Genomic DNA, 26672 nt, shown 5'->3' on the forward strand with positions numbered 1-26672 from the left:
TTCGTATTGATTGTATTTTTGATGATCTTCCTCATCTTCGTTAAATAAATGTTTAGAAGAGACTCTTTGTTCGAGTATATACATTGTGAAAATCTAAATCTAAATGAACTATTAAGGGAAGTTTGTGCCGTTGATTGGAGCTCTCTGCATCTTTTTTTTTTTTTGGATATTTTTGGGGTAAGCGAGTTTGTTTGAAATGTTTAAGATTGGTTATTATGGTATACTTTTGCTAAATGCGGTTAATATCACTTTAATATTTGGTCACATTAAACTCGAAAAACATTGATAAATCGTTCATACATCTGAGATATTTAAAACCATGATATTCAGGAGTGCAAAAATTCAAATGAATGTGACGAAAAAATGTAACCATTCTAAAGAATTGAAGTATCAATTTCTGTCTAGTTACTAATCTCAAAATGAGATAAAAAATACAGGACCATCTACATCTATTTACATGTTCATTTTGTTTCGAGATTCTATCATACAGTCACAACCTTTGTAAGGGGAACATTCATACCATACTGCAAAAGAGAATCATCAGTGTAAGGATGATGTGAATTCCTGCCATTCTAAAGAATTGAAGTATCAATTTCTCTCTCTCTCTCTCTCTCTCTCTCTCTCTCTCTCTCTCTAAAATGGGTCATAATGGTGAGTCCATGAGTCCTAATCATAGCCATTAGATCATTTAAGATTGTAACTTTAATCTATGATTGTAACTTTAGTTCTTTAAGATTGTAACTTTAGTATTTAAGGTAATTTTGTAAATTTATTTGAATTTCGAATATAAATTAAATGTTTTGCAAGTGAAACTTCAATGCTAAAAATTATAACTTTAATTTATTTAGGCTATTTATAATATAAAAAATTGAATTTATGTAATAATGTAATTGTAACTAATATTTATTTAATTTCACTGATTTATGATTGCAACTTTAATTTTTACGAGTGAAACTTTAATGCTTAAAAGTGAAACTTTAATTTTTTTAAGTCATTTTTAAATATAAAAAATTGAATTTATGTAATAATGTAATTTTAATTTAAATTTATGTAATTTCACCAATTTTTGACTGAAATTTTAATGTTTTATGACCAAACTTTAATGCTTAAAAGTGAAACTATTAAAATTTATGTAATTGCTTAAAAGTGAAACTATTAAAATTTATGTAATTTCACCAATTTTTGACTGAAACTTTAATGTTTTAGGAGTGAAACTTTAATCATATACGAGTGTAAATTTAATGCTTATAAGTGCAACTTTTAATTTCTTTAGGCCATTTTACCGAATTATGAGTAAAACTTTAATTGTATATGTGTGGAACTTTAATTGTATACGAGTGGAACTTTAATTCTTAACGAGTCATTTTTTATATATAAAATTATACGAGTAGAACTTTAATTGTCTACGAGTGAAACTTTAATGGTCCGAAGTAAAACTTTAATGCTTGCGAGTCGAAACTTTAATGCGAGTCATTTTATATATAGGCAATAACCACCCCCACCACCACCATCTACCACGACCCCCACCAACACCCACCCCAACCATCACAGGACCCACCACCAACAAAACGACAACCTCCTTTGTCGCCACCCCCACCAACAACAACCTAACTTCACAAAAAAAAAAAAAAGAGAACCGAAAAAAAAAAAGAGGGGAAGTAAATCGGGCCCACGACCGACCCATCCCCAACCACCAACACAAACTGCCCCACGACTGACCCATCCCCAACCACCACAAAGACCACCGTCAAAGCCACCGATACCGACCGCATCAATAGCCGAACACATGACCCGCCACCAAACAACTTTGATTGGTCCAAAACGAAATCGACAAAAAAGAAATCAAAAAAATCAAATGAAAAAAAAAACGAGTAAGCGTTGTTGTTGTTCGTCGGGATTATGGCGGGGTGGTGGTCGAAAAAAAGGAAAGAGGAGGATGAAGAAAAGAGAAAAGAAGTGGAGGCGTGGATCTGGTGGAGGGTTCGGTGTGGGCGGCAGGGGTAGGTCTCGGCGTGGTGTGGTGGCGGCGAGTCCAGGGCAGTTGGCGGCGACAATAGTAGATTGGTGGCATCAGTATGGTGGTGGTGAGGGCGTGGTGGTAGGGGGCGGTTGTGTGGTGAGGGCATTTTCTGGGCATACCATGGTGGCGGCGGCGGGTTGGGTGGCGGTAGTAGTGGTGTCGGGGTGGGAGCAGGAAAAAGAGAGAGGAGGGATTTAGAATTTTAGAGAGAGAAGTGGGAGTGAGGGAGGCAGGTGAATGAATGGAATTATGGTTTTTTGGGTTTTATAGGGACCTTTTATTTTCAGAATTAATCTTAACCATTGATTGTGTTATAATCTAATGGCTAAGATTAGGACTAATGGACTCACCTAAGGGAGGTTGACTCATTTGATCCTAATTCTATATATATATATATATATATATATATATATATATATATATATATATATATATATATATATATATATAGGGTCGAGATGGCGGTGAGAACCACACATATAATGGGAACTATGAGAACCACTCACTCACATCCTTAGATCTAATAATATATTACACAAAGTCGAACCAAACTGAAATACTTCGACGCACCCCCAAACATTCTGATTTCATTCATTTTCCATTTTTCCTTTATCTCCCAACTTTCTTTCTCTCTCTTTGACCAACTCGGCCTTCGACATCACTAACTCGGCGCCTTATATCCGACAATCAATGGATGTTGATGTTCCGACGAGGTAAAATTTCTATATTGTTGATTTGTCGATTAAATTAATTGAATTTAGAATTTGATTATTTGTTTAAAGTCGTAAAAATAAGTTATGTTTGTTAAATTAGCACTTCTTGAATTAGATTGTGAAACTGGAAATTTATGGATGGGAAATTTGATACATTATCTAAATTGGTTGAAATAGTAAAATCAGCGACTGAATTTCGTGAATTACATAGTCTTTATTATCGCCAGAGCATAATTTCTGTTTAGATGCATCAAATTAGAATTTCGTGAATTGGAGTTGGGGTAATTGAGAAATTAGGGTATGGAGAATTCAGAAATTACCCAAATTGGGAGAAGTAATGAAATTGGGGACTTAATTTCATGAAAAAATTTGAATAATGATGTATGCATCGAACATTGCATAAACACGGGTGGGAGAATTAGCAGGTATTGCAGTTGGTGCAACAGTTATGCTCAACATACTTGTTGCAGGGTGAGTCTTTGAATTCTCTTTTTTTTTTTAATTACCGCGACTGGCAGTCTTTCTAAAATTAATAACCGCGGTATTTGGGCTGGCAGTCCATCGAGTGGAGCATCGATGAATCCAGTAAGGACACTAGGGCCAGCAGTAGCAGCAGGAAACTACAGGGCATTGTGGATATATTTTGTGGCGCCAACACTTGGGGCTTTAGGAGGAGCGGCTGTCTACAAGCTGGTTCAGCTGCAGGCCCACGAGGTTGAGCCACCGCGCCCAGTAAGGAGCTTCCGGCGTTAGCCCAACGCTTCCTCTTATATCACTATTATACTGCTTGTATAAAGAAGGCAATAAACAAGGCGGATATTGTTATAGATACTGGAATATACAAAAATATCTTCTTCTTTGTCACATTGTGTTAATGTACATAGGCTAAGCTGTCATGTACTGTCTACTGAGTTTGAAAATGGAGATTTGATTAACTGCAAAAATCTAGGGTACTGCTTCACGTGTGTGAGTTTTAAATCTACATGACTACATCTTTGACTTTTGACAAAACCGACAATCATTGGTGCAGATGGATGGAGTCCTTTCCATTTCGGGTTCTCCAATAGTACTGATCCGGAGCCAGGACGGTGTCGGAGGACAGACGGGAAGAACTGGCGGTGCTCAAGAGATGCAGTACCTGACCAAAAGTACTGTGAGAGACATATAAACAGAGACCGCCATCGTTCAAGAAAGCCTGTGGAGCTCATTCAGGCCTTTCCCTTACTAAACAAACTGCAACTGATACCAATGCCAACTCATCTGCTAATCTTAACCACAATTTCTCTTCTTCAGCTGCATCCAACTGATACCAATACCAACTGCATCAATTTTATGGTTAGAGAAGGCAACCTACAATATAAGGGGTCTGGTCATAAGTGCAAATGACATAGAGCATTCAATATTCTTCTTTCATACGCTAGCCTAGTCGCACTTCGTCTTCCTAACTAACCACCTATCTTAATTTTGATGTTTGGTCCTGGTTTTGCTAGAAATGTGTTGTGGTGTATGTCTATTATTATTCAATTCGTATACTTTCAAGTCAATTAGCTCAAATGGAAGAGCATTGTGCAATGCACAAGATGTGGGTTCAACTCCCACATTGGCTAGGAAGTACCCGTGTTTCTTTTACATTGAGATCACAAAGGACCGGAATGTATGGTCATATTTTCTATGCATAAGTTAGTCTTTGAACTTCAGATCACTACAAAGCTATTACACTGCCTCCTTGACGCTCTTGCTGCACGTGCGACCCGGCTCATCATTGCCCAAGTATGATTACAAATCTGTTTAATCTTGACTGCGATGTACCACTTGCATCTCGACAAGTTGCAGTCATGAGACTTGTTATTTAATAGGCTATATGGGATTCGAACCCATACCTTTGTGCAAAATTACACATCGCTCTACCATTGAGCTAATATCCTTTAAAATAGGACAAACAAAGATGAAATGAGAGTTATACACAACACAATTGCTCCAAAGAGATGAATCAAATCATATTATAGAATGAGAATAATTGTAATCTCCCAAGTCCCAACTTCAAGCTGCCAATCCATGTATAGTCTTCTTGATTCTCAGGCAGTGTAGTGGCTAAGTAATAAAAGACGCAAGCTACGGATGTGTACATTAGAGTTTGACAGCAAGGAGCTTTATAATCCTTGTGAAAAAAATACTTTATCCTAATATCTTGATTATGCGTTGTTTAATGCACATAGGAACTTATTTCATGTACATAGAATCTTATTTCATGCACATAGAACTTTATTTCATTCACATATAATCTTATTTCATGCCACATAAAATTAACGTCCTTAACCAACAATAATTAGTATCATAAGATAACCAACTGATGCAACAAAAGAACTTCTTAATGCACATAGAACCTTATTTCATGCACATAGAACCTTATTTCATGCCCATTTAACACTTATTTCATGCACATAGAACCTTATTTAATGCACATGTAATCTTATTTCATGCATGTACGCGGTTGTTTAATGCACATATATTACTTTTCATGCATCTACAAGACTACTTCGTGCATTGATAAGTCTATTGCACCCCAAATCCTAACCATTATTATTGGGACAAACAATGCAGGAATAGTGTTAAAATTTAGGACGGGAAAAGGTTTAGGGTTGGATTAAGCGGTCCGTATCAACCCTAAACCATTTCCCTTATTATACTTTTTTCATGCATCTACAAGGCTACTTTTACCATTATTACTCGGTCGGGGATAAGAAATAAAAAACACAAGCACACATTAAAACGGGGATCAAATACAAGAAAAAAAAAAGACGAAACGATGCATATTTTACATATTTCATGCATGTACAAGGTTGTTTAATGCACATATATCGCCTTTTCATGCATCTACAAGGCTATCCTATGCACTGATAAGGCTATTTAAGCCTAAACCCTTACCATTCATGCTTTTCTAACCTAAATATGAGACAAAAATTGATAGAGATATCAATTATTGAAATGTCAAATTCCTAAATAATATTTGATGCACTGATCAAAGCCACAAGTTCACAATAGTTTTGTCTCATATTTAGGTACATCTCGATACAAATAGCACAACAATCACGGTTGATCTTTGGAAAAATAAGTGGCGAAATGTTTGTTAACATCTCATTGAAAACCGCTAGCATGCGTGTTCGTGGGGTGGGGTGTGAGCCACAACCCAACACAAAAAAAAAAAAAAAAAAACGAAATTGATCACCACAAAGTTTTACCTGTTAGAATGTGTCGAGAGACGCTAAAATGGACCCTCCGATCCAGGCACTGTACTTCCTCTCGGGTGGGGCAATAACTTTGAGCTTCATGCTTCTTGGAGCCAAAGCGGTAATTTCCTTACTAGCTCTATCAGCCAAATCAGTTATTTCGTTGCTCACTCTATCAACAAACCCAAGGATCATTGTGGTTCCTCCACTAAGCAAAAAGTTACGATACATATCTTCCCTAATATCAATGTCACACTTCATCATGGCGTAGTGAACGGCTTCATGGATACCCAAAGCGTCCGGACCAATAATTGATGGCTTGAAGAGGGCTTCGAACATATAAAACGCTCGATCCAACGGTAATAACCTGACCATCAGACATTTCATATCTTTCCTCGACCGATGAGCTGGTATTGACAGTCTCAACCTCATGGTTGAAGTCAAGATAAATGTAAGACATCTTCTCCTTTATATCCCTTGCAATTTTTCGACCAATATTTGTGGGAACGGAGCGTCCTTTCTCGGTTAGAATCTTCATGAGGTAGTCGGTGATGTCGCATCCAGCCATACTCAAACGTGTCATAGCGTGGGGAAGTGTATAGACCTTATCGATTGGCATGATTGTTGTGCTATTTTAAACATAATAAATAAGATTGTGACAGACTGACTACTGATAGTTATAAATGAAACAAGCATCACATAATAGAGAATATGACTATCAGGCGGAACTCGAGTGTTTTATGGTTACAGTTTTTTTAGCATACTAAAGATAGCATTAGATTCATAAACTCGAGGTCAAAACCACTCTCAATATATTGCTTCACTAACTATGATAAACTCAGTAAGAGATTAGCATCAGAAACATCATCCAGAATGCTAGTATTCAATGATACTGTTATTCAATGATACTCTTTTTGGCATTTATAATTAAAAAATCGTGATCTGTTTTTTAATCCATTTCAACTTTGATCTCCAACAATGTTCTATCTACTATTCTACTTCCTCCGTCCCAATAATTATGGATTAATTTTGATAAAAACTTTTTTATGATGCAAAATACAGAAATCAAAATCAGCAAGGAACACAGTTATAATGATAGATCAATGAATAAATACATAAATTGAATAGATTAATAAGTAATAAGCCAAAAATGCAGGTAAACTTAAAGTAACGAAAGCAAATGAATGTAGATCAAATCAGAAATAAAACCCGATCGACTAATCTGAAGCATAAAAATCGTCAAAATAGAGGAATAGAAGGAAATATGGGAAATTGAGAATTACCTAAATTTTAAGGAAAAAAGCAAGAGAACGATAGATTAAATCGGAGCAAACTTAGAAGGAAGCAGCATAGAGAAAGGCGGGTGCTCATTGTACATGAAGTCACAGTAATGGCGGTTGAGTGTACAATTCGAGATGTATGCTGAAGTGTGATAAATGCGGAACTGAAGACAGAGATAAACATAAACAACAAAGAGAATTGCGTAAGCGAAAATAAGATCGAAGTGAGAGAAAGAAAGAGGGGCGATGAAACAAATGTGTAAAATAACGGTGTTGGAGACTTGGGGGATTAATCTCAGTCGTCCGTGTTTATTTAAGATCTAAGAGTTATGGGTGGTTCTCACAGTTCTCATTATCTTGATGGTTCTCACCGGATCTCAAATATATATATATATATATATATATATATATATATATATATATATATATATATATATATAGAATTAGGATCACATGAGTCCACCCTATCTTTTTGAGTCCGTGAGTCCATGATACAATATCACACTTTATATTAAACAATATCACAGCTTATATTAAAAAAAAAAAAAAAAAAATTCGAAAAACAAATTTGAAAAAAAAATTTCAAAAAAAAGTCGTGATATTGTTTTGTAATACAATATCACACGTTACACTAAACAATATCACAGCTTACATTAAAAAAAAAAAAAAAAAAAAAAAAAAAAAAAAAAAACTTTTTCGAAAAAAAAAAAATTGAAACAAAAAATCGTGATATTGTTTTGTAATACAATATCACACGTTATACTAAACAATATCACATCTTACATAAAAAAAAAACTTTTTCGAAAAAAAAATGAAAAAAAAAAATTGTAATATTGTTTTGTAATACAATATCACACGTTATACTAAACAATATCACAGCTTTAAAAAAAAAAAAAAAAAAAACTTTTTCGAAAAAAAAAAATTGAAAAAAAAAATTTCCGAAAAAAAAAATCGAAAAAAAAATTTTGAAAAAAAAATTTCGAAAAAAAATTTGAAAAAAAAATTCGTGATATTGTTTTGTATAGTGCGCGATATTGTTTTATGAATTCATGGACTCAAATATATAGGTGGACTCACCGGATCTTGCCCTCTCTCTCTCTCTCTCTCTCTCTCTCTCTCTCTCTCTATATATATATATATATATATATATATATATATATATATATATATATATATATATATATATATATATATATATATATATAGAGGCCGGATCAGGTGAGGCACCTCATTATGGCGAGGCGGCCGGTCTCACCAAAATGATACATGTTGACCGGACTGTGATATATTGCGCGGGCTTAGATCAAAATTGACTCAATTACATTATTACAAACACACGCTCAACCCTATACAAACAACGTTCTTTCTTCATCATCAAAACTCCTCTCAGCCATCTTTCCCAAATCAATCTCCATAACCTAATCAATTGAAGCAATTGTTCGTAGATTGCAGCGATTTTCCGATCAATTGTAGCGATTTTCCAATCAGTTTGATCTATTCCAGATTTTTTTTCGATCAATTTGATCAATTCCGGCGTTTTTTCGATCAATTTGATCAATTGAGCATTTTCAGATCAATTGTAGCGATTCAATTCAACCAAATGGTCTTTCCCTTCTGCTCCTTCCAATCCTGTCTCCTGCAACTGTATCTTTTCTATCTCTATCTCCCTCTTTTTCTTCTTTTTCTATTTTATTATTATATCATATCTTAGGGAGGTGCAAAGTAGATTACTTTTATGTCTCAAACTTAATAATCTTTAATAATACGGACTAATATTCAGGGAACCACCAATGGTGATCACAAATTAGGTGCAAAGTTGACTACTTTTTCATGAATTTTTAGCCACACATTATTATTATTACTCCCTATTTGTTTTCAAATTCAATCTTCCCTTTGAAATCAACACATGGGACTTCTAATTAAGGTAATACAAATTGAAGTTACAACTTACAAATACCTGATACTTGACTCATGACTGCACTGCACTAGTTGCTCAACAAATATTAGCAAATACTTTCAGAATTTGTTTCCAGCCATGAATGCCGAGGTTGCAACATTGCCACATCTTATAAACTCATCATCTTAATTCATAACCTTCTTCTGCTCACGCTCCTTCATGATTCAAATTGTTTCCAGATTAGCCTAGTATCTGTAAATACGGCTATTATCTGCTGCGTCATCATTCATTAGAATGTCACACTTCAAACTGGATTCTACGATCTAAGTGTATGATCGCGGTTATGTTATCGTATCTGTGCATAACTTTCTCAAGGATTTTACTCTAGATGAGAATGGTGATGTTTTGATGCAGTTTGACAGTATTTGAGGTTTGGTTTATTCCGAGTTTAGAACTTCTCAGCACATCTTAGACAGTGACATCTGTGTTAAGGTTTATTAGTCCCCCACTGGCTGGAAAGTGGCGTATCTTTGCATGTTTACAGTTTGCATTTATTGGAATTGAATGATTGTATGGTGTATATGCTTCCAGGCTACCATTTCTGCGATGCGATTGCGCCTTGTTTATATATATCGTGTTTTCCTGCTTCATTTCTCATAAGAAGCAATGCTTTGATTGCTGCATAGTGACTTAATTGCTTGTGTGTATTTGTGGGATCAGCTCGCCTTTGAATGATGCTAGGTATGCTCTGTGTTCTGATTACTCCCAGGACATTATGGAAATTCCTTCGATTCAGAATGTGCACAGATAATACATGTTGATGCATTTCGAATCTTATAACAGCTTACCTCCTCATTTATTAATCAATATTTGGATGCTTGTCCTCGATGCCTAAGATATGATAAGAGATAACCTGTTTTGCTCTTCTCCTGATTTTGTGAATCTCGGTCCTTATGTTGTGAATTCTATAGCTTGTTTTGTGAACCTGTAAGATAATTTTCTAAAACTTGGTCATTGTAGGTATTAGGAATCACCTATTTTGTTCTTTGCCTTATTTTGTGAATTTCGGTCCTTGTGTTGTGAATCCTAGAGCTTGTTTTGTGAACTTGTAAGATAATTTTCTAGAACTTGGTCACCATAAGTGTTAGGAATCACCTATTTTGCTCTTTGCCTCATTTGTGTGAATCTCAGTCCTTGTGTTGTGAATCCTAGAGCTTGTTTAGTGAACCTGTAAGATCATTTTCTAAAACTTGGTAACCATAAGTGTTAGGAATCACCTATTTTGCTCTTTGCCTTATTTTGTGAATCTCAGTTCTTGTTTTGTGAATCTCAGACCTTGTTCAGTGAATCGTGGGACTTGTTTTGTGAAACTTGGTCATCATAAGTGGTTAAAGTCGCCTATTTTGCCCTTTTCCTTATTTGGTGAATCTCAGACCTCGTTTTGTGAATCTCAGACCTTATTCTGTTAATCTCAAACCTTATTATGTGAATGTCAGACCTTATTCTATTAATCTTAGAGCTTAATTTGTGAACTTAGAAGGTAATATTCTTAAATTTTGTTATAAGTGATAAGAGATAACCTGTTTTGCTCTTCTCCTGATTTTGTGAATATCGATCCTTATGTTGTGAATCCTATAGCTTGTTTTGTGAATCTGTAAGATAATTTTCTAAACTTGGTCATTATAGGTGTTAGGAATCACCTATTTTGGTCTTTGCCTTATTTTGTGAATCTCAGTCCTTATGTTGTGAATCCTAGAGCTTGTTTTGTGAACTTGTAAGATAATTTTCTAGAACTTGGTCACCATAAGTGTTAGGAATCTCAGTCCTTGGTTAAAAACACCTTTTTTGCTTTTTTCCTTAATTGGTGAATCTCAGACCTTATTTTGTGAATCTCATACTTTATTCAAAGAATCTTAGGGCTTGTTTTGTGAAACTTGATCATCATAAGTGGTTAAAATCACCTATTTTGCTCTTTTCTTTATTCGGTGAATCTCGGACTTTGTTTTGTGAATCTCGGACCTTGTTCGATGAATCTTAGAGCTTGTTTTGTGAAACTTGGTCATCATAAGTGGTTAAAATCACGTTTTTGCTCTTTTCCTTATTTGGTGAATCTCAAACCTTACTTTGTGAAACTTGGTCATCATAAGTGGTTAAAATAAATGGGGGTATGATTTTCTTTCACATTCTTTCAAGATGGAATGAACTAAAGTAGCACATATTCAAAAAAACCGCAATTAATTTTGTTCCTCAACATGAAGGTGGAAAAAGGTAAGGGAACAACTCACATGATGAAAACTAGTGGAATGATTTAATTATTTTAAAACCAATTAGCTCAAATGGCAGAGCGTTGTGCAATGCACAAGGTGTGGGTTCGACTCCCATGTTGGTTATTGACTGCTAGTGTTACTTCAAAGCCTAATTGGTATTTCGTAGTGGACTTTTGGGTTTTGGCCTTTTTCTCATCATGTCCAATTGCACCCAATTTAGATAATTTCTAACATTGACTTTACAAAGGACTCAAAATTGTAATCCTTTGCTCCTTTAGTGGCTCTGCACGACGTTTTGGCTTATGCACGCCGTTTGTGCATATCTAAGTTTGAGCTTCTTCTACTCATCCTCAATTTTTCACATCTGAGGACGGATTTGGCTAACTCATCCTCAATGTTATTGTATTTAAGTTTAATACACTAGATTCTTAAATTAACTAGGCTATATGAGATTCGAACTCATACCTTTGTGCAAGATTTGCACATTGCTCTCCCATTTGAGCTAATAGCCGTTAAGATATACGAGTACATAACAAAGATTAAATAAGGGGAACCTTAAGCTAATAGCCTTTAGATATGCAACAATTGCGAAAATCTAGCTGTCCTTGCTCCTCAAACGGATGGTCAAGCGATCACGATATTCTTCTTCGTATTGATTGTATTTTTGATGATCTTCCTCATCTTCGTTAAATAAATGTTTAGAAGAGACTCTTTGTTCGAGTATATACATTGTGAAAATCTAAATCTAAATGAACTATTAAGGGAAGTTTGTGCCGTTGATTGGAGCTCTCTGCATCTTTTTTTTTTTTTTAGATATTTTTGGGGTAAGCGAGTTTGTTTGAAATGTTTAAGATTGGTTATTATGGTATACTTTTGCTAAATGCGGTTAATATCACTTTAATATTTGGTCACATTAAACTCGAAAAACATTGATAAATCGTTCATACATCTGAGATATTTAAAACCATGATATTCAGGAGTGCAAAAATTCAAATGAATGTGACGAAAAAATGTAACCATTCTAAAGAATTGAAGTATCAATTTCTGTCTAGTTACTAATCTCAAAATGAGATAAAAAATACAGGACCATCTACATCTATTTACATGTTCATTTTGTTTCGAGATTCTATCATACAATCACAACCTTTGTAAGGGGAACATTCATACCATACCGCAAAAGAGAATCATCGATGTAAGGATGATGTGAATTCTCGCCATCGGCTTCTTCATAACTCGTGAAACCGCATAGAATCGCATTCGGGTTCATACCAGCTTGTTTCAAAATTGTCTTGATTTCTTTTACCACTTCACCCATTGTCGGCCTGTCAACTCCTGAATCCTCTGCACATTTTAATGCTACATCCACATATCTCTCAAAACCAACCAGTTGAGTTGTTGATGATGATATAAGCATTGGGTCTGTTACTTCATGAAGGGCATACATGTCTTTTTCTCTATCCATCGCGGCCTTTACTATCTTGACTATGTATTTCCCTCCTTGTATTGGCCTTCTGGCTGTTACCATTTCTAGCATTACTACCCCAAAGCTGAACACGTCGCTTTTCTCGGTTAATTGATTCGTCATGAAATACTCGGGGTCCGGTATCCCTACATCGGTAAAAAAAGACCATATGCTCGATTCGGTTTTAGTCGATTTATTTCGACTTCCATTAATTCAAGAACTAGCAAAATGACATTTAAATGAGGAAGGTGTGAAGGTGAAGTACAAACCATAGATCCTTTGACTTGGGTAGTAACATAACCCTTGTCAAATCACCAAAAAGCCTAGACGACCCAAAAGTCGGCAACCTTTGCTGGTAGACAGTTAGCTGTCCTTGCTCCTCAAACGACGTGTTCACGAAAACATTAAGCTGTAGGATTACAAACAATTAGTAGTAATGAAAACATTTAGGCTATTAGCTTAAGTTTCACGAAATCACTATCCAATTTCACAAACTAAGCTAGAGGATTCACAAATTAAGCTGTAGGATTCACAAAATTTGTAAGCAAACAATTGCACAAAATTAAGTTCAAGTTTCACCAAAACACTTTCTAGTTTCACCAATTAAAGTCCAAGTTTCACAAAATAAAGGGTAGGATTCACGAATTATGAATTTAAAACATTAAGGTGTAGGATTCACAAATTAAGCTCTAGGATTCACAAATTAAGCTGTAGGATTCACAATTTAATAAGTAATGAAACTAGTTGAGCTTGAATGTAACGAATGAAATAGGGCGATTGATTGGTGATTTAAGCTTCATATATCTGTTCGTGTCATTGACATTAAGAAAGCAAATCTTGATTACTTGAAGCATAACCAAGTTAAATTTTCTTGAAAAAGAACATGAGCATCAACAGAGTTCGTAACGAAAACTCACATCACGCGAGACTAGAGTATCTACTATCTAGTACTAGTGTCAAATAAATATTGTTACTTGGTTGTACATGATTTCATTCGGAAAAGATATCATTAGAATGAAAAATACGGAAGGAAAGTACACTGATAATAGCGAAAACGAGATGAATCGGAGAACACGGGATGAAAATAACGGATGAATTGAAATGAATACTATTGAATCAAAAGTACCTAAATCGACTGTGCTTGATTATGATCAATGACGATTACAACCTGCATGAAAACAAAGTAATTAGTATTGAAAGGACTGTGATAATGGCGAAAATGAGATGAATCAGAGAAGACTGGTTTGTGATCCGTCACAAGAGAGACCAACTGAAAATGGGTAATCAAAGTAACTTTTTCATTTCAAGTGGAGCCAAAGACTGGTTTTGTATCACGATGGAATAAAGCAAAATGACTCCCTAAATTGGCCGCTTTTCTTTTTATCATAAATTTGCGAGAGCACTGAGGCACTGGGTAATCAAAGATAACATAATTAAGATGAATCAGATGATTAAAATGTAAAGACAAGTTAGAAAGTTGAAGAGTTACAGTGAGGAGGTAAGTGTGCGTGGAAAGGAAAGCGAAATGAATGATCCCTGAAAGTTTCAGAGTAAAAACCACCTTCCACGTGTGGTTGTAGATTCAGTTTCTTGGCTATCTCTATTGCTCCCATCATTTTTTTGTTTCTTTGATCTAACAAAGACTTGGAATTTGGAATGATGAATCACAATAAAGATAGCCAAATGATTGAGACGAGGGAGGGAGGGAGGAAGGGAGGGAGTTATAAAATAAAGAGGTTTGTATGAAAAGGGAAGACAGAATGAAACTGACATATGAATTTCAAGCAAACAGCTCAAAACGAACACATCTGAAACACACAGTAGCACACCACAGCTACATTTCACATCAAAATTAATTTATCCAACATTTCAACAAGGATTAATGTAATACCAGTACAATAACTCTGAATATTCTCCATTAATAATTCAATAAAGTTGATCAAAAATGTATTAAATTAAATTGAATCGGTATAAATCAAAAGAAATTAATTGATAGAAATAACCTAATTTTGGATGATAATGGTGAACGAAGCTTGGTGATAATGGCGGTCAGAAGCTGAATGAGAAGATGGCGAGCGAAGTGTGAAGATGAAGACAGAGCTGAGCTGAAGATGGAGACGAGATGAAGAACGAGCTGAGTTGAAGAGAGAGAAGGAGACGCACTAAAATGAATTGAGTAAATGAGCTGTTACCTGTGCAGGTGGTGGATAATATAGGGGACACGTGGCATTATCTGGTGAGTCTATAGTTATTAGATCCGACGGTTTAGGGTGGGTACAGCTGCCTCACCCTAAGAAGGGTGCCTCACATGATTCAATCTATATATATATATATATATATATATAGGTGGGATCCGGTGAGAACGATCATTCGGTGAGAACGCACTAGATACATTAGAATATATATTTAAACTTTTTTTTTTTTTTACCAAATCTCATATACACTTTTAACTAAAGTAGGTACACTTTTTACCAAAATTCTATATATGCATTTTAAGAATGTAGACACCTTTTTTTTTTTTTTTACCAAATCTCATATACACTTTTAACTAAAATAGGTACACTTTTTACCAAAATTCTATATACGCATTTTAAGAATGTAGCAATTTCTTTTTTTTTTTTTTTTTACCAAATCTCATATAAACTTTTAATTAAAGTAGGTACACTTTTTACCAAAATTCTATATACGCATTTTAAGAATGTAGACACTTTTTTTTTACCAAATCTCATATACACTTTTAACTAAAGTAGGTACACCTTTTACCAAAATTCTATATACGCATTTTAAGAATGTATATACACTTTTTGTTTTTTTTTTTTTTTTTTTTACCAAATCTCATATACATTTTTAACGAAAGTAGGTACACTTTTTACCAAAATTCTATATACGCATTTTAAGAATGTAGATACATTTTTTTTTTTCACCAAATCTCATATACACTTTTAACGAAAGTAGGTACACTTTTTACCAAAATTCTATATACGCATTTTAAGAATGTAGACACTTTTTTTTTTTTTACCAAATCTCATATACACTTTTAACTAAAGTAGGTACACTTTTTACCAAAATTATATATTTTAAGTGAATTCTATATACACTTTTTTTTTAATCATAGGTACACTTTTGACTTTCATTCTATGTACATTTTTTAAAGAATGTAGATACTCTTTTTGCTAGCCGTTAATTTACCCTTCAGTAAAAAAAGATGTTGCTATTCCTCAACACTTGGTATTCTACTTAGCTTACACGCAGAATCATACCATTTCACCACCATTCCATTTTTCATCACAATTGTCTGCCTTCCTTGTAATCTCATCACTTCATCTTCTCTTGATTTTTGCGTAATTTCTGCTTCATTTTTACCCATGCATCTTTGATTTTTATTGTAAATTTACAAACTTTAGGGTTGTTCGATCCATCGATTGAATGATTCCGCTCCACCCCCACCACCCAATACAATTACCCATCAGCATTAAACACCTCCTACTCCTTCAGTGACCACCACGACACCACGTTATTACCGACACGACACCAGCCGCATCAATCACCACCGCCCACCTCATCTCCCCAACCACTGCGGCCTAGACAACCACCACCTAAGAACGGGGTATTCTAGCAGTTCAAATAGCGTAAATTGAGCAATTAACCCCCAAACATACAGCGAAAACCATCAGCCACATCATCCATAAAATAGTAAATTAAGAACCCATTTCCAATTTCAATCCCCGAATTCCCTAGTAATTCCTTTAAATATGCTCCATTTGCATTAAAATTAGAACCAAGTGATGCTCTGAAATCAATTTGGGGGTTAGGTTTTGGCTCGCGGATATGGTGGTGACCGACAGCGATAGTTTTTGGCTCGGTGTTGGCGTCTGGTGTCAGCCATCGGCTTGATGAGAATGGGGAATCGAGATCTGGGTTTGCAAATAAGGAATGTTGGGTATTGGTGGTGTTCAATAGTTTCGCCGGCGGGATGTCGATTATGATTCGCTTGCCTTGGTGGCGGTTGATGTCGACGACGACGACAGGTACTGGGGAATATAAAGGTGGTGGGAATCGAGGAGGGAGGGAAATTTGCGACGATTTGTCGGTATTGTTGGTAGTCGTCGCCGGCGACGACTCTAGGTGATGGGGGAATTTGAGTGGTGGTTAGAGTTTGAGAAGAGACGTGATTTGTGAGAAATGAATGTTAGCTGTGAGTAATAGAACGCGTATTAGTTTATAAGTCTCTTGTTCTCACCGTTCTCACCGAGTGATCGTTCTCACCGGATCCTAAATATATATATATATATATATATATATATATATATATATATATATATATATATATATATATATATAGATAGATAGATAGATAGATAGATATAGAGAGAGAGAGAGAGAGAGAGAGAGAGATGGGTTCAGATGAGTCCTTAGTTTTGGTTGAGTCCATAAGTCCTATTTTCAACCCTAGGATTAAGTTGGATGGATGGTGGAGATTAAGTGGACAAAAGTAGGCATTAATTATTAAAAAAAAAGGTGTGAGGGTTTAGGTTTCCAACGTTGTCCACGTTTTTCAAACACTGATTAATGCTCTAACTAAACATTAATTACAGAATGTATCATGTTGTTTGAAGCTTTCATTACCTTCAAACATTCATCTTCCTTTTTATCTTTTTTTTTTCAGTTTATTGTTTCATCATCTTCTTTATTCCAATTAAAAAAAATTAACAGGTTCTTCAGCTCTGTAATTGTGACGGATTTTACATGCAAGTTTGAAGGAGAGAATCTAGTGTCGTTTTTTTAATTTATACCGTCTAGTATTTTGCATGTTCTTCAGCTTCTTTTTTTTCTTTCATGGAGGAAATGCAGATTGTACAAGTAAACAATGGTAAGTTTACTGGTGTTCAACAATGTTTTTTAATTTTTTTTATTGTTAAACCATAATTGGAAGATGAGTATTCAGGCGGATGATTTTGTGTAAAGTTATATGAAACGGTAGTTAGATGATAAGTCAGACAAATGATTTTTTTCTAGTGAAGTTATTTGTTTCCTGAAAGATTTTTGTATTCTATTTTATTTAGGGTCGAAAGGAATTTGTAAGGTCAGTTGAAAAGGCAACTTTCTTTTTGTATAAATTTGTTGAAGTTACATACTTTACGTGGTACAGTTTTGTTTTATGTCAGTATAGTTACAATATTATTGATGAGGCTTTTATAGGTTTTGTTATTGGTGAAATAATAAATGGATTTTTTGTATTTTTACAGTGGAAGAATGTTGTGAGGATGTTAAAGATGTAGGGGAAGATGAATTCTCTCAAGTATTGCAAGGTGTAGGGGAGGATGAATTTTGTAGGACAGTGGAAAGCCAATTTACGCCATATGTAGGACAACAATTCGATTCCATAGAAGAAGCTGTTCAATTCTATAAGATGTACGAGCTGGCCTGTGGATTTGATGTGCGTAAATACACAACGAAGAAGTGGCATGACGGAATTATTAGATCGAAACTCCTAGTATGTAACCGAGAGGGGTTTACGTATGCAAAGAAGGTGGGCAAATCCAAAGATGTTGTAGTTGGTGGAAGCACACAGGAGGTGGACGAGAGTAGAGATAAACAAAAAAGGAAAACTAAAGTGAGGAGAGTTGGATGCAAAGCTAGGGTTAGATTGTTCATGATGAACGACCTGCTAGTAATTGATCGATTTCATGCGGGACACAGTCACGAGATTGTGGAGGTTAAAGATAGGGAGTTTCAGAAATTGTCAAGGCGGTTACACAAATATCACAAGGGACTCATTGTCTGTAACTCAAGGGTTAGTAGTGTTATTGCATAATATGAAACTGTTTTTTTTTTGCAGTTGTATTAGTTAATTAATTTGGTTGTTAAAGTTACATATTTGTAGTACTAAATTACAATAGTCATAGTTAAAGTTTCAGGTTAGCTGTTATGAAAAAAAAAATAACTGAAGTTACAGTACTACTGAAGTAAAATTTCAGTTATGATTGTTAAAGTTACAAATTTGATATATTGTAGGGAACGAAACGTTATGGTTTAAGTAAAGTTAAAATTATAGTTTTTGTGAGGTAAATTACAGTTGTAATTGTTTAAAATTATTGTTTTGCTGTAATGTTAAAACTTGAAGTAAAGTTACACTACTTGAGTAGTATAATGACAGTTGTTACGGGTTAAGTTACACTTTAACTGCTATGTTTAAAAATTACCTAAAGTTACAGTATTTGTATAGTAAAATTACATTAGTCATAGTTATAGTTACATGTTAGCTTTTTTGGAAAAAGTTAAGTGAAGTTACAGTACTAGTGAAGTAAAATTACAATTGTCATTGTTGAAGTTATATTTTTGCTGTAATGTTAAAAATTGTAGTAAAGTTACAGTTCTTCAGAAGTAAAATGACAGCCGTCAGGGGTTAAGTTACACGTTAACTGTTATGTAAAGAAATTAACAAAAGTTACAGTATTTGTGAAGGAAAAGTACAGTTGTCATTGCTGAAGTTATAATTAAGCTGAAATGTGAGAAAAGTGTCATAAAATTACATATGAATGACATTGAAGAATGTTAACCATCACAAAGAAATTACACTAAAAATTTTGCATTGTTGTTGAGCACTTGAAGAAACTAGTAGTTTTATTAGAGTTACACTACTTATGATAACAATTATACTATTGAGTGTTTAAGTTACAGTAATTGAACTGACATTGAGATTAACTGCAGCTAAAGATAGGTGCTACAAAGACATACAAAATGTGCAAGGAGCATGTTAATGGGTTTCAGAATATAGGAGCGAGTGTAACCGACTTCAAGAATTTTCACAGAGATGTAAAGTGCTACATTAATGACAGGGATGGTCAGTTGTTAATAGACCGTTTTAATAACATGGAAGAAACGCGTGATGATTTCTTTTTCGATTATGAGGTAGATGTTGATGGCAGCCTGATCAGGGCAATATGGGCGGATGGAGTTGCTAGAAGAAACTACTCGGTATATGGTGATGCTGTGTCTTTCGACCCCACATACTCAACAAACAAGTACAACATGGTTTTTACACCTTTCACAGGTGTTGATAATCATAAAATATGGGTATTTGCTGGTGCATTGATTTTTAGGGAGAAGGATGAGTATTTTGATTGGGTTTTTAGCCGGTTTTTGGTTGCGATGGGTGGTAAGGAACCAGAGTATATTATAACAGACCAAGACTCAGGAATTATATCATCTGTTCATCACATATTCAAGACGGCTAGGCACCTTTTTTGCATGTGGCACATCATGAACAAGGTACCTGTGAAATAAGAGAGCAACGCGAAAGATTTTACAGATTTCACGAAGAAGTTGAATGTCATAATGTGGGACGAAGATATTGAACCAGATGAGTTTGACATGCGTTGGTGTGAGATAATGACGGAACATGGAGTTGGTCCCGGACATGACTGGTTTGAGGAAGTGTACAACAAAAGAAGGCAGTGGGTAATGGCCCATTGTAGGAACTTAAATATGGGGAGTGTTATGAGGACAACGCAGAGATCCGAGAGTGAAAACAGTTTCTTTAAGAAATTTGAGAATAATTCGGAAACGTTAGTGTAGATATCTCATTTTTGCACCTCCCGCAAACCACCCGGTGATGATTGGGCCGCTTGTTTGGTACGCGGAACGATTTGTGATAATTCGTAAGTTTATCGTCAAGTGATTGCTCAAACATTTATGTCTACCTCTTAATTTTCATATACGCGCCGATACGGTCGTTTTGACAGTAATTAGAGTACATTTGGAGTCCGGACCTAAAACCGTCTTCATTTTCTGATAACCGCTAAATCCCGAGTCAGAATGTTCTGGAATGTTCCGGATATTTCTATTCCATATTTCGCAATATTTTAATCTTTGGTAAAGAATTTCCCGTAATATTCACACAAAATATTAAGGAAAATAAGATTAATCCGTTATTCCATAAACTAAACACGGAAATCTTTCTTCCGCAGGAGGAAACCACCTGAGAACAAACGCAGCAGCTGCTGCGCCTCTTCCAAGGGACGCAGTGCCTGCTGCGCCTCTTCCCAAGTCCTTTTCTGCGTATTTTTCGTATCTTTTCATATCTTTTCGAGATTCACTTCAAAGTCTCTCCGAAAACCCTAATTCCTTCACGTGATTAGTATAAATAGGAGCCTTCGCTCCTCATATTTCTCACGCGAGTGTCCGCCCTTCTCTTCTCCCTTTGCATTCTAGACCACGTTCTTACTTTTTGGCGTCTACATGCTTGAACTTTCGACCACGTAAGCTCGGATCCTTCTGAGTACCAGCCTCGTTTGCATGACCGACCAATTTGACCAACTCCACCATAATCAACTTAATAAATCTTAATCGTTTTCCTCTTACGAGGGCACTTTCGTTACATTCGAGTCGAGCATCACTAATCATAAACTTAGTTCATCTCGTTTCGTCAAACATGTAAATCTGAGGGTGTAAATCCTTCTTTGTTTATTGTTATTTACTTTTTATTATCATATTGTAAGGTTTATGTCGAAAGTACTTCTAAAAACCAATTTGTAAAACCATGTTTGAAACCCTTTTTACAGATTATCAGAGGACAACCATCGAGAAAGAACGCAGCAACTGCTGCGCCTCTTCGAAGGGATGCAGCACCTGCTGCGCCTCTTCGTGAGGCTGCCGCAATTCCTGCTTCCTTTCTTCTTCCTTCGTCTTCTGTCAATTCGTTTGTTTTGTTATTTTCTTTCGTTTATTGTTCATTGTTCATATGACAACTTAAGCATGATAATTCTAATAATTCAACATATTGTTAATCACTGTTAGTATATAATTCATCGTTAATTCCCGACTTAAATCCCTTATAATCCAATATTCGCAGGTTTTCGTCATTAAAGTCAATCCGGGTTGTAGAGATTCGATTCTTTCATGTTGAATTTCTGGAATTCGATCTTTGATATATTCCCACCTGTTTGTCCGTCATTAGTTCTTCATTAATTCGTCATATTTACCCTAATTAGTTCACTCATGTCACTAATCAATCTTTCATTCATGTAATTAATTCGTTTGCATTCGTTTCATTCATGTTTTATCGCTTTTATGACTCATTCACATGTAATTAATGTATTTAATCACTTTCATCCGAGTCATATATCGTAATCAATCATTAAATATCACGCACGAATATTAACGATTTGCAGTTCCGGCTTCACAACCAGAACTCAGCCTTGGAACAGATGCAGCAACTGCTGCGCCTGTTCCAGGTTGATTTCTGTCTCTGAACTCCCGTTCTGCCTTGAACTAGTTTTAGTTTATGTATTAATCTACTATTATTCGTATTATCGCCTAATTCCTGTTCGTTTATTTATTCTTTTCTTTTTTCTCAAATTATCCGTTTCTAAAGGTATTTTCGACATAAATCATTAATCCGTTGTAATTATTGTATTTATTATTGTATTTCTTTTATCGCATTGTTTGTATGCCTCCACATATAATTGAATCTAAATCCCTACTTCGACTCAATTGTATGCTAAATTAATTGTTCACCGACAAAGCCTAATTCTCACATGTTAGGATCAAAACTTGGATGTTGCATTGCATGCATATAATCGACAATATATCGAGTATAGACGATTTTCCCTAATCATTAGTAGCGGCCGCTATCGAGGCGGGCGGGATTAGGTGTTCGATCAAAAGAGCTTCCTAATACGTACCCTCACCCCTTACTCCAGATCTCTGTGAATATCCGTGTTCATTGGCATCTACGAGAGTCATTCTAGACATAGAATGCTAAGTGTAACGAGTTCTTGGTGTTCATGTCACTACTTTGTGTCTTGACATGACACGAGGTATTCGAACGGTTTCCAATTTTCCACAATAAATTGGTGGCGACTCCACAAATGCAAACGCTTGTTTCCCAAGCGCCCCCGTGGCCCATGTCCACAGTTTGGCGACTCCGCTGGGGATAATACACTTACGTGTAGCCAAAAGGGTGAAACTTGATCAAGGTTAGGGAATAGTTTGTACAAGACAATTGTCGGTTTTCATAACTCGGTCTTTCTAAATCGTTTCATTCGGCCTTCCTAGGCCCAACCCAACCCATTCGACCAATCGTCCCGTCTAAACGGTCCTAATTCTTATTTGGGCCTAAGGATGGATAGTGATTGACGTCATCCATACCATGGTACTTACTCTTGTTTGTATCAAGGACTTTCACTACTTGAGGAAATGGACTAGGAATCGGCCTTACTCTTGTTTGGTACGAGCCTCTCCACAGACTTTGGGTTTGATTGTTCGGTATGGCAACCCACCCTTTAAACCAAAACCCTTTTAAATGCACTCAGCATCCCGTTATAATGCTTGTATGAATGTTTGTACCTTATGTGATCACCATTTCTAAACGAAACCATGACGATTTTTGTAAAATCAAAATCCCTTTAAAATGTAAATTTCGAAAAAGCCAATGATTAGCGCAAAACCGAGTCAAAACTCTGTCCATTTGAGTCAAAATTCCGGGCCCAAGCCCATTTCAAAACCTCACTTCGAGACCACCTACAACTACACTATAGTTGACTAGGACACACATTTTCAAACTTTGTCATCTTTTCAAAAACTCACTCGACACAAGTGGTACACAGCCACTTCCCAAGCCAAAACATTTATTTCTTAGTAAGTGTGTTAGAATGGTCGATCGTGTTTTGATTCGTCGTCGATCTCTTATCCAGTTCCCAAGATGCCTGAAACGAGCGACGCAAACTTCAATAAACTCCAGGATGGTAATGATCAAATCCTAACCGCGCTAGCTCGTCTCCAAGTCACTCAAGACCAAGTGTATGACCGCCTCGATACAATCTAAGGCCGAATTTATACCGTAGAAATGAGGTTGCCTCCTCGGGAAAGTGAAGTAGATGATGGCTTTGTGAACAACTTCGGGGAAGAAAACCCTCCCATGGGTATAACTGCAGCTGAGAAACGACTCCAATATTTGGAGGAACAATTGATGTATCTCAAAGGGGATGACATTTATAGGGAAAATAACCATAAGTATGAGGCCGTGAGTTCCAAGTTACCAACCAACTTCAACATGACGGATATCCCTAGATTTAAGGGGCACGAAAACCCTTTGAATCACATCCGTGCTTTCAATGACTACATGTCTATCAAAGGCATCAAACCCGAGATGTTCTTAAGGATCTTTCCTTTATCTCTTGACACCATCCCAAAGCAATGGTTCTACTCTCTAGAACACAAGAAGATCGCTACTTAGGAAGATGCCGCGATCGAATTTGCTAAGCAATACGCGGATAATGCTGAGATCCAAGTTAACATGAGCACTTTAGAGGTTCTTACCCAAAATTACAAATAAGGTTGCACCGACTTCCTAAGTAGGTGGAGGAAGACTAGTACCCAACTAGTTGAACGCCCAGACGAAGCTACCCTTGTGGAGAAGTTCGTGGACAACCTAAAACCCAGCTATGCGAGTCATTTGAGGTACCAAAACATCAAAACTTTCAAAGATTTAACCGTGCTAGGAACAAGGATCGAAGATGACATCCGTAAAGGGCTCTTGTCCAAAATGGTAGGTCGAGGATATCAAGGTTCAACAAGTCATTCTTACGGCTCCACTAGAAAGACCGATGAAGTTAACCTCCTCGAGCCATCCAAGAAGAGTACCTCACAGAGGAAATTCACAAATCTTGGGGACACTTATTCCAATGCTTTAAAAAGGTTGATGAAACAAGGAAAACTCCAACCCATAGGCCCTACACCCGAGCCAGAAAAGAAATCCAAGTTCTGGGGCGAGAATTCATACTGCGAATATCATAGGGGTAAGGGACATGACACAGAAAAATGCTACAAATATTGAAAAATGTGCTTCAAGACATGATTGAGGATGCTCGACTACCAATACCACCGGAAGGTAAGCCCAACAACACTCAGAATCCTCTTGGAATAAAGGAATTATATACGCAGCATTATAATAAAGGAATTATATACGCGTATAATAAAGGAATTATATACGCAGCATTAAGTGTGAAGATTACGCAGTAAATGCAGTAATTAAGGAAGGAATAATTAGCAATTATTACTGGCAATTATGGAGAATATTCTGCCTTTAATACCGGATCAAGCAGCCGTTCAGGGAAGAAGACTATATAAGGAACACTTTGAAGATACTAGAAGATATATCATTCATACGCAAGAAGGAGCATACACAATACTTAGAAAAATACAAAGATTGTTATAATCATGTAATTATTCTCCCAGATAGCATAGTGAAATCCTCTCCTGGCTTGGTGCCCGTGGTTTTTTCTCATTCAAGGGTTTTCCACGTACAAAATTGCTTGTCTTATTGTTATTGTTGTTATTTCATTTATAGCTTATTATTGTACCCTGACGACCTGACCAACAGACTACCTAGAGCTAGTTAACCTTACACAACTCTACCCTGATCTGATTTCGCCTTGCGCAAAATCCACACAAAACAACAATAATCGAAAAGAAGTCAAATAATAAAGTCGTCCTTGCGGATCCAGTATATGAACTTGGGGACTTTCAAAGCATAAGTGTCATAGAAAGTGAGTTGGCACCCCTATACTACGATCCCTACTCCAACTTGGTGGTCAACCACATACTCAAATCCCAGGGATACTTCCCAGGAATTCCTTTGAACCCTGCCCGAAGAAACACCTTCTCACCCTACAAGGAAGGCAACTCAAAAATAATACCACTTGGACTAGGATATAAACCCACTAAAGAGGAAGTTCTCGAGATGCTTGCTCAAGTTCAAAGCCGTAAGCACGTAGGAGTCCAAATGCGACCATATCTCCCTTCCCTAAATGGATACTTCGTTAGGGAAGGAAGTCAAGAACTCTTTCACGGATTTCCCGAACCTTGGCACTATCTCGGAAGGAAGCTAGCCGGAATCGAGATCTTTCACGATTGTTACTTCATCCCTCCAGAAACGGTTCCTACCGTCAAGGCTCGTCAAGCACCTTGCTTAGACGAACAAGCTGTTAGTCTACTATTTGGAGAAGATCGATTTGTTAGAGCCGCGCAAGATGAGATCATTACCATGATACTTCAAGACGATCACTTCAACCCTACCGCGTTAATCACAGAAACAAACGCGAACCAGCAGAAAGGATGGAGAAAATCAATCAAGTGGACCAACAATCAAGGAAGACTCTTCAAGCTCATCACTGGAGAAGGAGAGATGTTCAAAGGAGAACTAGAAGACGATGAATTCGAGTTGGAGTCAGAGTCGGAGTCTAGAGAAGTTACTAGGAAGTCTCCTCCTGTCGTCGTCCCCACTCCCTTTGTTTCTCCTAGCTTAGCCTCAAGTAGTAACAGTAGTTAGGGAAATGTCCCAACAACTGTCCCTTTACCGCCGCTGACCACAGATCAGATGGCTTCTTTGTTTCAACTTTTCTCAAAATTTAATATGAATAAATCAGGTTCTGCTTACTCTTTGTGTTATCTTGAATGCAATTCTGTTTACGATGATACTGAGGATGACCCGGATCCGCACTCAATTGGGATACCTCCCTATATAGCCAAGGAAATACTACAAGAGGGGGAAGGGGGACCAGTAATAGAGAACACCGAACCCATCAATGTAGGAACCGAACTAGAACCCCAAGAACTTAGGATAAGGACTACCTTGAGCTCCGCCGAAAGGGCCAGTTTCATAGACCTCCTAAACGAATTCAAAGACGTTTTCGCTTGGTCCTACAAAGACATGCCAGGGATCGACAGGGATATCGCAGAACATAGAATCCCAATTAAGCCAGGTTTCAAGCCCGTGAAACAGAAGCTTCGTCGAATGACGAC

At 36.3% G+C, this 26672-nt stretch overlaps 1 protein-coding gene and 1 pseudogene across 1 annotated transcript; one reads left to right on the forward strand and one right to left on the reverse strand.

The window, feature by feature from the left end:
• Positions 1 to 5975: 5975 nt before the first annotated feature.
• LOC141630331 (actin-52-like) lies at positions 5976 to 6579 on the reverse strand (annotated as a pseudogene).
• An 11123-nt stretch (positions 6580 to 17702) lies between these two features.
• Positions 17703 to 20153, forward strand: LOC141641336 (protein FAR1-RELATED SEQUENCE 5-like). The gene is made up of 3 exons (XM_074450003.1): positions 17703 to 17736; positions 18113 to 18660; positions 19578 to 20153. Exons 1-3 carry the CDS (start codon positions 17703 to 17705, stop codon positions 20151 to 20153), a joined length of 1158 nt encoding a protein of 385 aa, XP_074306104.1.
• Positions 20154 to 26672: the final 6519 nt, after the last annotated feature.

Source organism: Silene latifolia, chromosome 2, assembly GCF_048544455.1.
Source record: "Silene latifolia isolate original U9 population chromosome 2, ASM4854445v1, whole genome shotgun sequence".
NCBI lineage: Eukaryota > Viridiplantae > Streptophyta > Magnoliopsida > Caryophyllales > Caryophyllaceae > Silene > Silene latifolia.

Excerpts from the sequence above, each read along its gene's own strand:
- LOC141641336 (XM_074450003.1), top strand. The coding sequence starts at position 17,703 with ATGGAGGAAATGCAGATTGTACAAGTAAACAATG. Across the intron at positions 17,737-18,112 it reads GATTGTACAAGTAAACAATG|TGGAAGAATGTTGTGAGGAT; the intron begins GTAAGTTTACTG and ends GTATTTTTACAG. Across the intron at positions 18,661-19,577 it reads TCATTGTCTGTAACTCAAGG|CTAAAGATAGGTGCTACAAA; the intron begins GTTAGTAGTGTT and ends GATTAACTGCAG.